The sequence below is a fragment of the Acinonyx jubatus genome, chromosome E3 (assembly GCF_027475565.1).
Source record: "Acinonyx jubatus isolate Ajub_Pintada_27869175 chromosome E3, VMU_Ajub_asm_v1.0, whole genome shotgun sequence".
NCBI classification, from domain to species: Eukaryota; Metazoa; Chordata; class Mammalia; order Carnivora; family Felidae; genus Acinonyx; species Acinonyx jubatus.
In genome coordinates this window covers 36,042,603-36,058,544 of record NC_069398.1, presented here as the reverse complement: position 1 = coordinate 36,058,544, position 15,942 = coordinate 36,042,603, and the positions used below count along the sequence as shown (strand labels likewise).

At 60.7% G+C, this 15,942-nt stretch overlaps 1 protein-coding gene across 1 annotated transcript in view; it reads left to right on the top strand.

The window, feature by feature from the left end:
- FAM20C (FAM20C golgi associated secretory pathway kinase) overlaps positions 1-15,942 on the top strand; it is a 46,394-nt gene that overhangs the window by 24,437 nt on the left and 6,015 nt on the right. Inside the window, exons 4-5 of the mRNA XM_027042408.2 lie at positions 10,647-10,739; positions 12,100-12,215. Coding sequence (XP_026898209.1) covers positions 10,647-10,739; positions 12,100-12,215 — 209 coding nt within the window. The remainder of the gene's footprint in view (positions 1-10,646; positions 10,740-12,099; positions 12,216-15,942) is intronic.

Below are 15,942 nucleotides of genomic sequence, written 5' to 3'. Positions count from 1 at the left end.
GGCCGTCTCCAGCTTTGTGGGTTATTTTTAGAGTCAGAACAAAAATGGACCCTATTAACTGAAAACCAAACAAGCAACACCTGAACCTGGCTTTGGAGAGACTCTCCTGGGTCTTCCCAGGCATCTCTGGACAGCCCTGCCAGCCCCCAGGAGGCCGAGCTGCTGGGACCCCAGTGGCCCAGAGCGGCCGGCGTCTGCCCTGGGCTCCCTGCCCTGCAGCACCATCCGAGTAAGCTGGTCACGCTGAGCTCCGCCACACTGAGAGCGCGTCGGACTCAATCGGCTCGAGAAGACACGGCAGGACAGGCGCCCTTGGGGACAAAGTGGGGCTCCTGACCTGCAGGGTCTGTGGCCGGGAGCACTGTGTGGGGCCTTGGAGAAGGGTTTCCTCCCTCACCGACCCCAGCTGCCCCCGAGCCCCCCATGGACTGACCACCAGCCAAGACTGCATTAATTCAGGTTGACCGCAGAAGTTAACCGTCTTCTCCTGCTTTTACTTGGCACCCCGGAATCCCTCTGCTTAGCAAAATAAAAAGGAAAGGAAATCGTTAACAATTCTAAACTGGTTGCAAGAGTCTGGAAGGAAAAAGGAATAAACGGGAAAAACTGAGCAAAACCTTCAGGGAGTGTGGTTCCGAGCCGGCACCTGCTTTGCCCCCGCTGTGCAGATGGGGAAGCTGAGGTCCGTGGGGGGAGCCGCCGTGGGGGACCTGGCTCACACTGGGGCGTGCGTGTCCTTGGAGGGATCTGAGGAAGATGATCCCCTTTGTTTGAAGGCAAACAAGCAAGTCCTTTTTTGCCCCAAAATGTTCTCCCAGACAGCAATATCGACAGTGTCTTTTTGTGTTTTTCTCTGGCTATCACGGTCCCGGGGTGCCTGTCAGCGTGCGGGCCACGACTCTAATTGTCTCAGAAGAGGGGAGACTAGAAGGAGGGAAGGAAAACAGGTCTCCGTTCCCTTGTGCTGGGAAGGAAACGGAGGCTACCACTTCTCTCGTCTGCCTGTTTTCATTCCTCAGAAGGGAATTCTGCAGACTCTGGGTCTCCTTAAACAAGCTTGGAGAACGAGCTGGAGTACAATCCCCCCCCCCCCCGCCCCCGCCATCTAGAGTAGTTTGTTTTTCCGACCGGAGAGAAAACAGCATCACAGCAGTCACGTTGGTGCTGAACGTTCAGGCCCCTCAGGAGACGGGACACAGTGGCATCTCGTCTGTTACCTTGAAAAGAACGGCGAACCACAGAGGTTTCACTGCGCAAGGACGCGCACGCCTGGGGAAAGTCCTACGACCGCACAGGTCCCTCCCTAGACGCGCTCACCCTAGACCCAGGCGCTTGGCCAACCGTCTCATATCCAGACGGGACCAGAGCCGGGTGACTGAGCAGCAGAGGGCACAGCCAGGCCCACGGCCCCGCTCCCGCTGCACCCCAAGCGCCCTCCCTGCCAGGCCCCGCAAAGGCCAGTCCGCTGGCCTGTCTTCACGTCTGGGTTAGAAGCTCTTGTAACCTTCACACCTCCAAGTTCTTGTGGGACAGGCATGCTTCCCAGGGCTAAGGGCACCTGAGTACGTCTTCTGCTCGGCACGCTTTATGCAGGGCCCCCCTCCCCCCATGACGAGTCTGCACTGGGGCCTCCCCAGTCTTCCCAGGCCTGCTGCCGCCCTCGCTCTCAAGGGTTCTCTGGCGTCCACACCTGCAGGTGTGGTGATCAGGGACAGGCTTAGTGGGTACCAGCTGGGGTGGCAGCCAAGCCCCGGGGGCCATGTCCCCTCTGCAGCCACTGAGGGCCTCGAACTTGCCATTGTAGCTCAAACAACATGGGTCAGACATCCATCACTAAAGACCGGCAGGCGTGTTTGACCAAGTAGGCCCCCCACGCTCACATGGCACCAGGGCAGGTGACAGCCACCAAAAGTAACAAGAAATACTGACAGTGGGTTATAGGGCTGAAAGGTCACGGTGAAGTCAGCTGCCAGGGAGAGGCCCTCCTCTCTCCTTCTAGAACCTCCGCCATCCGAAAACCTGATATTAAACAGCTTAATATATCTCTTTAATGACAAGGTGGCTGTTTTCTGCTGTGTGAGTGATGGGAAGATTATCCAGGATAGAAAGGCTAATTTTTGCTTCTGTGCCTTCATTTGGTGAGTCAGGGACCCGCTGTGTGTTTAGAAGAAGGGAAAGCGTTCACCTTATCTGGTGTTTTGCCTCCTGAGGTGATCCTGGAAATGGGAACCAGGGCCCATCCCTTCTGTGACATCTGCCCCCAGGGTATCAGCCCCCGGGCACGGAGACCTGGAGATGAGGGGGGCTCACCCTGGATTAGCCAGGTAGGCCCTGAATGCAGCCTCAGGTGTCCCCGTAAGGGGGAAGAGGAACCAGGGAAAGTGATGGGACCGCCCTAGTGAAACTGCTTACGTGGTCAGGTGACAGGCTGATTTGTCGCACGGGCTGGAGCTGGCCAACTCCTACCTCGGCATGCGAGTGGGTCCGAGTCTGTTCGTTAGAAAAGACGGTGGGGCCACCTGGGTGGCTCAGTTGGTTGAGCGTCCAACTCTTGATTTCAGCTCAGGTCATGACCTCACGGTTGTGAGATCGAGCCCCGAGTCTGGCTGGGCATGGAAGCTGCTTGGGATTCTCTCTCCCCCCACCCCCGTCCCTCCCCTACTTGTACATGCACATTCTTTCCCTCTGAAAAAAAAAAAAAAGTAAAGATGGTCAAGGACCAGAGCACTGGGGACAAGAGCAAGTGCAAAGGGCCTGCGGCAGCAACACACAGACTCTACCAAGTTCTGCCCGTTCACAGCACGACGGACAGATGGTGACAAGTGGTACTGGGGTGGCAGCAGGGCCACATGGTGATACGGGGTCCGTTGGGAGTGCCGCGGGGGGCCCTGGGGGCACGAGGTGGTGCTGATCACACACCCTGGGTGGGATCCCCTCGGGCGCAAGGTCCCAGAGGGAGCCGTGCGGGCGGCCACACTGCACATCCCCGGCCGGTGAGGGTGTTGGTGGAGAGCCCGGGATCGGCTAGGTCACCAGCCTGTTCACGCGACAGGCCGAGCAGGGAGCCCGGCGGCCCTGGCAGGCTGTGGGCATGCAGCGGCGGGGACGAGCGCGTCTCCAGCCACATGGTTGTGCAGGGACATCTGTGGGTGCGCCTCCTGGCGGTCTCTCCCACGACCTCTAAGCTGGCGTCTTCCCTCTGCTCCCGTCCAGCAGGCTCGGGTGGTGTGGCCGCGCCTCTCCTTGACACACGAAAGGTTTTTATGTGGCTGTCTCTGGGCCTCAGTTTCCCACCTGCACTCAGGGATCTTGGGGTGGGGAGGGGGGCCTTAGCTCTGACCAGGATGCCTGAAACCGCTGTGTGACGGCTATCTGGGCCCCTCCTGGGTCCCCTTCTCCGGAGTCTGACCTCACAGGGTGCTGTCGGTTCCATTCTGGCTCTCGCGCCCCGCTCGGCCGGCCTCGGCCCCGTACTCGCCGCGTGGAACCTGCTGACCTGGCAGGCGTTTCGCTCCCCTGAGCGGGACCGGATGCTTCCTCCCCTCTGTGTAAGCCCAGCAGCGTGGCAGCAGGGGTGGAAAGGACCACCGAGGCATCACCCCCGAGCGGCCTCACCTGCCACACTGCTCCGAGGGGGCTGTGGGCTCCCCTGTTCCCCAGCAGCCCGGCGTGGGTGGGGGTCAGGGCAGACAGACCCTTCTCCACCAGCTGTTTTCCTCAGGAGTCAGCGGAGAGAACGCGTCCCCGCCCAGTCCTCACCCAGCCTTGCGCATCGGAGGCGCACTGGGTTGAAGCAGGGCCGTGGACCGGAGCACAGGGCCTTCCTGTGGCAGCTGAGACCTCGCTGGCTGGCTGGCTGGCTGTCAGTTGCCTGTGGAGGGCGACCCTTCCCAGGCGGTCGTCAAGGTGTGGGGAGTGAATCCACGCAAAGTGCTCAGCAGATGTTCAGCTCATAGTAAGAGCCGGGTGTCTGTTGGCTTTTCTTCCCCCACAGGCTTTGGTTAAAAGCTGCCAATTGCCTGTATTTTTAACCAAGCACAAGATTTCTGTTTTCCCACAACTTAAGGAACACTGAGATGTTAATAGTGACGGTGGGAACTGGGTCAGGGGGCGTAAGTGCAGAGGAGGACGTGAGTGGTCGTCGCGGTTGCTGGAGTCCCGCCCGGGGAGCCTGGCCCTGACTCAGCTCCAGGCCCGTGGGGTGTCCTAGCCCCCAGAGGTGGTTCTGATCCGGGAGAAAACACAGACGTACAAGGCCGGCTGGAGCCATGTCTGACTTTGGGGGCCCCTGAAGAGAACCCAGGACCTGCCGTTTCTAGCCGTGTGATTCGGCACATGCCTCTTCCGTTCCCTGACCTCAGACTTCCTTGTCATTGAAGGGGGGACAGGGACCAAAGCCTCGGAGGCTCATGTGATTCTTACTGGACTCTGCCTCTTTGGCTTCTGTGAGAACAGCGGTGCCTTCTTCTCAAAATGCTCTGCGTCAGGTCTTAAAAGTCTAATGAAGGGAGCCGTGATGGCAGGACCAGATCTGAGGAAGCAGGCCGCATTCCACAGCCTCCCCAAAGCTGCTACGTCACCGTGTCCCCCTACCACTCTGGTGTTGCCAAAGGTTCTATATTCCTTGCCTGTGCAGCTGGTGCAGACGACCTCACAGCGGCCTAAAGCAACACGAACGTGTTCTCGCACAGTTTGGGGGGTCAGCAATCTAAAAGGCACCTGCAGGCTGTTCCTTCTACAGGCCCTCGGAGAGAACGTGTTTCCTTGCCGAGGAATGCAGGTGGCCTCCAGAAACTGGAGGAGGTGAGAAAACAGATCCTCTCCCCGAGGCTCCCTCTTGGAAGCTACCATGTGGCCTCTTCTGCAGTCAGATCTCCTTCTGTCTCCTTCTCATAAGGACCCCGGGGATGGCACAGAGAATAATCTCCCCATCTCAAGGTCGCCAACTTAATCATAACTGCAAAGTCCCTTTGGCCATGTACAGAGATTCAGACCACAGACTTTCTGGGAGAGGCCAACATAGTAGTCATTCTCACTGTAGTATAAAGTGCATGATCAGTTCTTCTTGTGCTTCCTTCCGAGCTAAGGGAAGCAAGTCCCTCTAGGGGAAGGGATTTGGTGCGGTCAGCCCCAGAGAGGAAGGACAGAGGGAATGGGAAAGTGTAGCCCCAAAAACTGGTCCTGAGCAGCCCCTTGCCACGGTTTAGCCGGCTTGGGCTTAAAGGTGTCAGGGTGCTCGGGGTACCCCCGGGGGCTGCCCTGGGACCAGCCCGTTCCCTTCCCCGGGATCCGGGCCTCCTGAATGCACCAGGCCCTGCCCTTCTTCCCGCCCTGACCCTCGGTTGCTGATGCCAAGGACTGACTGCACCTGATCCCTCGGCTTCTGTTTTCCGAGGGAAGTCAGCCATACACCTTCCATTTCCCTGCCCGCTCAGCCCTGCCGGAGGCCGGGTGGGGGGTGGGGCCCACGGGTGGGGCCCACCCTGCCACCCACCCTGACCTCGAGGCCCATCGGGGTGGGGCTCTGAGGCTCCGACTGCTCCCCGTGTCGGGGGGGCAGTGACCCCGTGGGGGGCGGGGTTAGGGGGTGGCCAGACTAGGAGGCTCCTCCCATCCCTGAGCCCCTCGGAGCGCCTGCCACCCAGCCCTGCCCTCTCAGTCACCAGGAGAGGACCGTGCCTTCCTGGTGCCGTGCTCCCCGTGCCGGCTGCCTGGTCTCCCCACCCCTCCTCCCAGGCCAGGCGCAGGCTGAGGGTGCCGAGCCAACCCCCACAGTACCCGATAGCATCTCCCTTGCGCATTTCCACGGCCCACGCCCCCGGGAAGAGGCCCAGGCGGGCCGCGCCCTCGCCTGCCCCCCACACCCGGGCCCAACTTCCGCCTCAGCGCCTGGAGAAGGAGAGGCGGCCGGGCGACCGGGCGCAGCTGAGCGAGGGGTCCCGCCGGGTGCGGCGCGCTCAGTACTTTTCCGAAGCGCTTCCGCAAATGGCTGGCTCGGCGGCAGCTCCGGCTCTCTGGGGACGCGCAGGAGGTGGCGGGAGGCCGGCAGACCTCCCCACCGCGGGGGGGGGGGGGGGGGGTTAGGGTTAGGGGGGACCCCGTCTCCTGCCTGCCCAGCGTGAGGCCGGAAATCCCTCCGCCCCGGCTGCCCTGCTCTACAGACAGCAACGACACCCGGCTCTCGGACCCCCCAGGTTCTCCCCGCAGGCGGGGGCTGGCGGCAAGCACACCCTGCAGGAGTCGGGCTGCGGCTCCGGCGGGCGAGGGGCCTAGCGGACCCCACGCTTGTCCCGCCGGCGCACGGCTAGGTTTCCGCGATGCTGGGTGGTCTCGGCACAGACCTTCAGCGGTGAGACCAGCAGGGAGCCGGCCTCGCCCTTGGGAACCCTCACCAGGTAGTCCCGAGCGTGTTCCTGCCAGCCCCGGCTTCACGCTCCCCCCTTGGGTGCCAGCGCTGACCCCTTGGGCGACCGGAGCCGGAGCCAGCCGGCCACGCCCAGAGCCCTGTTCTCCTTGCGGGGGTGGAGATGCACGGAATGAACCCATTTGACAGCTGGAGCAACGGAGGGTCTGGAAGTCTAGCACATTCGCCTCCCCCCCCCCCCGCCCCCCCAGTTGGCGATGGGTGCTGACCTGGGCGCCTTCACTCCCACCCAAGGGCATGAATGACTGGAGAGGCCCACACCAAGCCTACCTTCCACCCTGCGTGCCCCTCGTATCTTTGCGTGTTGCCTGAGCGCCCAGCCTGACCCTTATCAGGACGGGTTAAGCTAGGACCCCTACCCAACTTGCTCACAGCCTATAGGAGCCTTAAAATCACCCAGGGGTATTTCACACATCTGGAGGCACGCCCGAAGAGCACAGAGGCCCCAGGGGCACCTCGCAGCCTCTCGGGAGTGAAGACAGCCACTGAGCACACAGACAAACAGCACTTCATCACCACCTCTCTGCACGTCCAGGGTCATTCTGCACAGGGGTATCTGGAGGCCAAGACAGCCAGGCGGAAGGCTCGTGTGTGGCCTTGGGGTTGCGGGAAAGAGCTGCCTCTCTGTGTAAACAGCCTGGGGACAGAGGTCACTGGAAAAAGCCCTGAGGTGGAAGATGTGAGGGAACCAGGAACTGTTCTGGAACTTGGTCACAGGGCTTCCGAGAAGTGGCTGGTCTCTTCGCAGAGTAGCAGGGCTCAGAGCCACCCACTTTTCACCTGTTTGACCTGATCAGAGGAGTGGGCTGGAGTAAGGGAGAAATGAACAGAAGCCCAAGCACTGGTAAACAGAAACGCTCACGTGTTAGCGTTACAGGTCAAGCCGCTTGTAATCACATCAGGCACCTCAGGCAATAAGGGGTCAGTATGCAGTAGGAATAATGGTTGTGGACGGGAGAGTGGTGACGGTGATGGTGTTGATGATGACAATGGTACAAACTGAAGAAACGAGGGTGGGAGCAGCTCAAGGCCGTGGACCGGTTTGTGCCCCTTCGCCGTCCTCCCTCCATCAATGTTTCATTTGTTTATGGCACACCCGTTCTAAAGCGGGCGCTTGGCTAGGCACTCCTGTCCCCAGACCCTGCCAACAGTGGTCTAGTATAGCAGTGTTAAGCTCCTCCGTGGGAGGCCTGGGCGGGGGGGTGGGGTTGGGACAGATCTTGGGAAGGATGGAGAAGGCGAGTGCCCGTGGAAAGCCCGGCACAAAGGTGCAGAAGTGGGAAAGGCCTGGGGCTGGGGCTGGGAGTGGTCTGGTGATGGAGCCACAGGGGTGAGGAGAGAGGAGGGCAGAGCTGGAGACGGCTAGGAGGTTTGTGCGGGCAAAAGTCCTGGGTTGGAGGTGGGTGCCACAGATATGGGGTGATGGGGGGCACGTTTGGGAGGCTGAGCCTGGCCAGCAGCCTGTGGCTTCACCCACCCTCGTGGCCTCTCCCTCCCGCCTGGGCCCCCCGCACCTGCCAGGGGCTCACAGCCATAGGCGCGCTGAACTGGCCAGAAGGCCTCGGGGCTGAGGGCCCAGGACCCACGGCCTGGCCACAGAGCCTGGGCTGGGCCTCCCCCCGACCGCCCGTCCGCTGCCAGGCCAGGAGCAGAGCAGCAGCGGCGGGATGTGCTTAAGACTCGAATCACGTCGGTCACACCCATCTCTGGCCCGGAGTCTCTTCCACCACAAATGCGAGGAAAGCAAACTGTGCTTCCATGACGCCCAAGGCTCCTTCGCAGCCGCCTGCATGGCCGTGCCAGAGAGGAGGCAAAGGACCAGGCCCTATTCTCTCTGAGACCCTCCTGACAGCCCTGTCATGGCGAGGCGTGCCTGTGAGTGTGTGTCTATGTGTGTGTGCACCTGTGTGCACACGTGGGGTGCAGCAGGCAGGCAAAACTCTGGGCCCTCAGCGACCCTCAGGGTCGTCACCAGACCCGCCCCCCCTGGACTCACACCCCCTGGACAGGGTGAGGACAGGTGGCCCCCAAGGGTGGGGAGGTCTGTGCTGCCCAGCAAGGCCAGCCGTAGCCCCAGAACGGGCCTCTTAGGGCTGGAACATCATTCAGGCCTCCACCTCACTGGCCAGGTCACACGTGATTCTCCCCACCCTGCGTTTTCCAGCACGGAGAAGGTCCCCGACATTTGGTAAATTCTTACCAGGTGGAGGGCTGAGTTAGTCCCTGCCCCCAGCCTGGAAGGTGGACATGGTCCTGCAGGTACGGGCAGGGGCACAGAACAGAGCTGGATTTCATGCAGGGAGCGTTTTTGCTCTGACGTGATTTAGGAAATTCCCTGCTTGCCGAGGTCAAACACTTGCAGTCGTCATGTGTCCCTGCTCCCCAGGCGTCTGCTCAGTATCTGTGCTTACCCAATGCCGTTCGCCTGTATAGACTATAGAGAGTCCTGTGTGTGATTTCCTGTCCCCTGGCTGGGGCGGAGGGTCACGTGTTACTCCTTCGGGGCCTGTCTGCAGCTCACTGTGGGGCGTGGATGTCCGAGCCCAGGGCTCCTAGAGTTCTTCTGTCTCCCTGGGAGGAGATGTGGAGGCCAGGAGTGCACGCACGGCCAGCAGGGGGCTGCCCCGCCTTGCTCACCCCACCACACATGCTGCAGGTGGGGCAGCAGCTGGGGCTGGGCTCTGGCTTCGTGCGGGGCCATCGTGGGGTGACCCACAGCACTGCTCCAAACAGAACCTTCCTGTCTGCCCACCAGTCCGGGAGGGCCCGGGGTGAGCCTCAGGTCACCCCCACCAAGGCACCAGGAAAGTTCTGCGAGGGAGTTTGCCTTTGAGCAGCGGTTAGAAACGACTTGCACTGTAGGCTTTAACCAGCAGTTCCCAAAAGTGCACAGCGTGGTAACGTACTACGGAAAAAACGGGCTCTGTAGTCGGTGTAGTGCTAAGAAACAGAGCGGCTGCAGGCCTTATCAGGGCCTTTATGGTGGTAATATGCACTGTTGAGACCCCAGAGGGTGCTCTACTAGGCATGTTCCCCAAACGCCAACCTCTCAGAGGGCTCCTTTTGTGCTAGAAGCCCCTGGACCTGGTTGGGTGGGACCCACATTCGGGAATGCTGACTTAGCCTTCGGGAGACATGAGAGGAAGCCTGTTCCGGGAAGACGGAACAGTGACAGCAAAGGCAGCAGAGTGGAGACAAGTCGGAAATAGCAGATGGCCCTCACTCCGGCTCAGGAGAGGGGAAGGGGGGCAGAGGGAGCTGCTGCCGGGGGGTGGGAGGAGGCTGACTGTACAGTCCCCAACGGCAGGTGCCTGGTGGAAAATGGACCGCCTCTTTGGGCTTCAGAGAGGGGTCCCACAGGTGGCCCCCAAGGAGCTTCGCAGACTCCTTCACATCCCCCGCCCCCCAGGGGGACACTGTCTGGGCGGGGATGCTGGTGGGAGGCTGAGAGCAGCCAGAGGGACAAATGGTGCCGCCTGAGCCTGGCCCCAGCTCACGCCCCAGGGAGGTCCCCTTGCTCTGTATCGGGGTGACTCCTGTGATGCCCTTGGCCCTCTGCCATCCACACACTCCCTAGGCTCAGGGGCCGGGGGCCGCCTGGCCATCTGCCTTTCTGGAGGATCTGTGTTTGGCCGGTGGTGCGGACCTGCTGGTGGGCTGAGCGGTATTTAGTAACCAGCTCCCTCGTGGGGGAAAAGCCTGATGGGAGAGTTTGCACCTCCTCGCTGGCTCACGCATGCTCCCAGGAAGAGGTCACTGAGGGGGGCTGCGGGGGCACGCGTCACCTCTGCTTGCCCCTGCAGATGCAAGGTGGGTAACAGCCCGAAGAAGGAACTGTCGAACGTCATTAAATAACCGGCCAGTGGTGCGATTTAAATCCTTGTCACTTATAAAAGGTCACTTCTGGGCACCATGATCTCACAGTTCATGAGTTCAAGCCCCACATCGGGCCGTGTGTCGACAGCACACAGCCTGCTTGGGATTCTCTCTCTCGCTCGTTCTCTGCCTCTCCCCCACTCACATTTGTTTGCTCTCTCAAAATAGATAAACTTTTTAAATAGGTAAATAATAAAATGTGACTTATGTTTATAAAATGACTTTAACAACCGATTCACAAAATTCTTGCCAGTTTGACAGCCGGCTCTTTCGCCAGCCAGTACAAGCCTCCTGCACCCTTTCACCGGAGGGTTCGCACGGTGATGAAAAACCCTGTTTTCTTTAGGCAGACGAGGGAGCAGGAGACGCCCCCTGACTTCTTTTATTTCTCTGACTACGAGAGGCACAACGCAGAGATCGCTGCCTTCCACCTGGACAGGTGAGCCGTCCCGCCTGCACCCTGGGCCTGAGCACCGTGCGGGTGGGCCCGAATAGCTCTCCCAACACCCTGCCGAGGTGTTGGGAATCCTATAATTAGCCCCATTGTACAGATGGGAAAACCGAGGCATGTAAGTCTCTGCCGCACAGAGCTGGAGTCTGGCCTGCAGATGTTACAACACCCTGCGGTAGGCCCCACACCACGAATGGTGCCAGACAGGAGATCCTCGGGAGCAGTTGGTGATCAGAGTGTGGACATGGCCCGTTGGGAATAACAAAGGAAGAGCGGAAAGGGCTATGAGTGCTGGGAATTTTAACCCAGAGTGTTTCAGGGTGGAACCTCTGGGGCCACGGTGACACCAAGGGACATGAGCCTCCTCCCCCATCGCCCATCTTCTGGGCTGGCTCTACCGGGCAGAACGTGAATTCCTCCCTGGGCTCCACGTGGCCCCTTGCTGCAGGCGAGGTGGGCAGTGGTGTCGAGGGCCGTGGGGGGGGGGGGGGCTCTCAGCAGCCACCCTGCTGGCCCAGAGATCCCTGCCCCGCAGGGACAGTCACGGGGCTGGGGCTGGAGTCAGTTCCAAGAGTCTAGGGGGAGGAGCCTCCCCGACCACCCCGCAGGGTCCTGACCTCCAGCTCGGGGTGTGTCCTAGGCTGCAGCTTCCAGGTCACCCAGGCTGGTTAGAATGCAGATTCCCGGTCTCCACCCCAGACCCTCTCTCTACACCACACGATTCGTGTGCACACTCAAGTTTGCAAACCCTACTTTGCTTTGTTTTTCAAAGATCAAAAATCTTGTTTGGGGGCCACAGAAACCCCAAGTCAGATTTTCAACAATGTCAACTATTGTGTCAACTATTGTGCAGCCTAAACCCAGAAAAAGGCCTTTCTGTGAAAGGAACAGTTGCCACAAAGCCGATGAGGGTTCCTCATTCGGAAAGGTGAGGCCTGTTGATGACGCAGGACAGCTCACGCAGCGGGCGGAGCGCGGGCGGCACGCAAGATGCCCACATTCCCCACGCGCAGCCTCTGCCCCCAGAGGCCGCTGCAGGCCCATCGGCGTCCCGTTTAAGTGAGCGAGTGCAGCGCAGTTAGAGAGCATCCCATTAAAAGCAGCTAATTTAACGTTGCTCCGACCTGAGCCCAGAGGGCCCAGGCACTGGCAGGCCGGTGCTGGGAAGCAGAACACCACCCACCGTGGTCCTCATGGGGCCCATTTTCGTTGGTGGCCGACGGCGCCAGTCAGAGCTGTGGGCCCCGCGTTGGGCCTAGCGGGACTCGGAGACGGGAGCGTTCACTCCGCACCAGCCTAGCGAGGGCCGGGGCACGGAGGTGAAGACCCCCTATCACTTTCCCACCAGGATCCTGGACTTCCGCCGGGTCCCTCCGGTGGCCGGCAGGATGGTCAACATGACCAAGGAAATCCGGGACGTCACGAGAGACAAGAAGCTGTGGAGAACCTTCTTCATCTCCCCAGGTAACCTGCACTCGGGGAGGCCCCTTTCCTGGCTCACTGCACACAGAACAGCGAGCTTAGTTACCTTTACGAAGAAGAAGAAAGAAACTTATAGTTTCTTCTTGCACAGTGCAGCGCACCGCCTTCACGGGACCACCCAAGGGCTGCCCCTTCCCCTTCGGGGTGTATCTACATCACAGTGTCAAAAGCCTGCCAGAAATGGCCAAGTCATCATCATGGAATTGATCCCCTGGGCTGGGCACAGAGGTTTTTTCCTACCATTTGTTTTAAAGGAAAATGAGTGCATTTTTGAAAATTCTCAGCCTCCCCAGAGAGTCTCCTCCAATGGTCTGGCTGGAGGAGACCTCTGTTCCCTAACTTCCTCCCGGATTTAGGCACCACCACCCTGCCCCCGCCCCCCGCAGCAAGACCCTCACACAGCAACAAGGACTCCTCTGCCTCCCTCCCCCGGCTCAGCAGGGAGAGCGAGTAGAGTGGCGGCCTCCCCTGGCGCCCTCGAGGGCCAGCACAAGGGCCTGCCACAGAGCGGTGCTAATCATCAGTCTCAGACGCACACAAGCTCCTGCCCTACCGAATCACCTGCCCCAGGAGCTTTTCGATGTGGCATTCAGGGCTCTGCGATCTGTCCGTCCGTCCCTGTGAGCACTTCCTTTGGGCCAGGCCCCGTGCTGAGCACCCCCTGCTTGCTGGGCCTGAGGGTGGGGACACCTTCTACCTCGTATTCGGTTCTGGAAGGTCCCGGCGATGGCAGAGAAGTGGAGTGCGGTGATAAGTGGGACCCACCCCGAGACAGATACCCTCCTGGTGGTGTGGGTCCATCTGTTAGTTCGTGCACATAAAACCCACGTAGAGGTTATGTGCCCCTACCCCCTATGCTGGCAGCGTCTCACCACCCGACCAGAAACCAAAGGGGAGGGGGCTTGGAGGGCTTCTCATCAGCCTTGTCTAAGCCTGCCCAAGGCTGCAGGCTGCTTGGACACCCCCGGTGACGGGGAGCCCATCGGCTCAGAGGTAATTCAGCTCCTGTCTGCACAGACTGAGTTGCTGGAAAGGACCTTCTTTTCCAAGGGTGGACACCTGCCTCTCCAACCGTGGGTTCTAGTGCTTTCCCCTGGAATCCCCACCCACCCACCCCCGAGACAGCAAGCTCCTCCTCCACCTCAGCCTGTCAGGGACTCTGGGATCTCTCGTCCTCCAGCCTGGACGTCCCCAGCACCTTCACCGTCAGCCGCCCCTGCTGCCCCGGCTGCTGCCCCACGTGGCGATGAGCCCTCCGAGTCTAGGCTGGCCGCGCTCACAGGACCCCATGCCACGCCCACAGGACACTAGGCCACGCCCTCCGGGCCACGGCCACGCCTGCACGGCCCCCGGCCACACCCACAGGACACTAGACCACGCCCTCCGGGCCACGGCCACACCCACACGGCCCCAGGCCACGCCCATGCCCACAGGACACTAGGCCACGCCCTCCGGACCACGGCCACGCCTGCACGCCCCCAGGCCACACCCACAGGACGCTAGGCCACGCCCTCCGGGCCACGCCCACACCCACACGACCCCAGGCCACGCCCACAGGCCCCAGGTCACGCCCACGGGACACTAGGCCACGCCCTCCAGGCCACGCCCACGCGGTCCAGGCCACACCCACAGGGCACTTGGCCATGCCCTCCGGACCACGCCCACGCCCACACGGCCCCAGGCCACGCTCACGGGACCCCCCCAGGCCGCTGCCCCCTGTCAGTGGTCTTTCCAACGATTCTCATTGTAGCATTTTAGTGACGTCGTTCAGTGTTCAGAACTTAAGATGAAACACGCCTGCCCCCCCATGCCCATCACCCGGTTTCCCCGTTAGAGGGATGCTCCTCCACATGTCTGACCTGGACGAGTTCTGGGACCTCAATCACAGAGCCCGCCGAGAGGCTGTTCTGGTGCCGGCGGAGGGGCCGAAAAGGCCTGTTGCTGCTGAGAGCGGGCCGTGGGTGGGGCCACTCGGGCTGGATAATGTCCCCTCAGCCTGAAACAAGTTTGTCCCCCCGGGAGCAGCCCCCAGCCCCCTCAGACAGGGCTGCTGCTGCCCGCAAGGCCTGCACCGGGGGCGCCGTGTCCTCCACCTTGGCCACCACACGGCAGGGATGTTCTAGGCAATTCTACCGCAGCAAGGGAACACGGACATGACTGGGCACCTGCGGTATGCCAGGCACTGGTATGCACCTGCTGTGGGATTCCACCTTTAATGCTTAGGCCAGGCTGTGGGGGCGGGTTGTTTCCTTGCGCCCCCCCCCCCCATTTTAAGCATTTTGTTGAGGTACGATTGGCATGGTGTAGACAGTATCAACGTGCAAAGTTCGAGGAGTTTTGACACGAGCAGAGAAGCAACGAACTGGCCCGTCTGCCCCGGTCCCATCCTGCCCTGTACCCCCAACAGCACTATGTGCTTTCCGTATCTGAGGGTTTCTTTGCTTCTTCTACGGTTTTGCACAGTGGGGGTGACCGGCAGTCTGTCTGTCTTCTGTTGCTCGACAGCACTCTTCTGAGGTCCCTCCACATCGCTGTGTGGTGTCTGCGTGTTGCTCTTTATGTCAGGGTCCCGTGGCCCTGGGTGGGTGCGTCCCATGTCGTTTACCTAGTCATCTGGTGATGGGCACCGCCGAGAGGGGACTCAGTAACCCGCCCCAAATGAAGTGGAGGAAATGTCAAGAGAGGAAAACGAGTCAAGAACTTTCTACACTTTGCTTTCTTGGTGCACAGCGGCCTCCCTGCAGGAACCCCGCTTCTGGGTCTCGAGGTCTCACCGGGGCGCATGGCAGCTTTGCCGGGGGCTCTCAAAGGGGCCACAGAGCCACCAGTGTCCAGAATCCCAGCACTGAAGTCCCACATGTGGTGGGTGAAGAAGGGTGTGGATCCCTTCCTATAAACAAAAGGCGGAATCGGTTCCTAGTCTAAGCAGATACGTCTTCTTTCAGGAGAGCAGCTAAGCACCCCCGCCAAGCAACAGTGCAGAGACAGGCTGGGTCGGAACCCAGTTGTGCCAAGCCCCACAAAGGCAGACTGGGTCGGAACCCAGTTGTGCTGAGCCCCACAAAGGCAGGCTGGGTCGGAACCCAGTTGTGCCAAGCCCCACAAAAGTCTTTGTACTTTGCGGTAACTCTCCGTGGACACATCTCATACATCCTGGAAGATACACGCATCCGTGGGTTTCTACAAGAGGAACCCACCTACGTAAACACCTCTAGGACAAGACACAGACTGTGAGCAGCTCTGGGAGCCCCTCCTGTTCCCTCCCAGCCACTCAGCCCCACATCTTTCAAATGACTCTTTTTCCTGCTACGCAGGCCTGGGTCTGGCTGGGTAGGCACAAGGCCTCTACCCACACGTTGTGGACACAGCGTCCAGTTTAAATGCGCACGAGGGTAAGAAGGGTCCCCAGAGCTGTGCCCGGACACCTTCAGGCCACTCCTGAGCGATGGTGGCTCCCCAGCATTCCAGCCCCCACCTGAGAGCCACCCACACCAGATCCATCCAGGTGGGGTTAGGACGGTAAGCGTTCCGTTCTTCTGGACCCTCCTCCCTGCCGTGCAAAGGCCTGGAACACTCCCGGCCCCAATGCTCAGCCCTCGAGCCACATGCTTTCCAGCTCCACAGAGACCAGGTTCTCACTCAGGGTCGCCTGTCCTGCCCCCCCCCCCCCCCCCGCCAAGGTCCCCGGAGTTGGAGGCGGTGGCCCCAG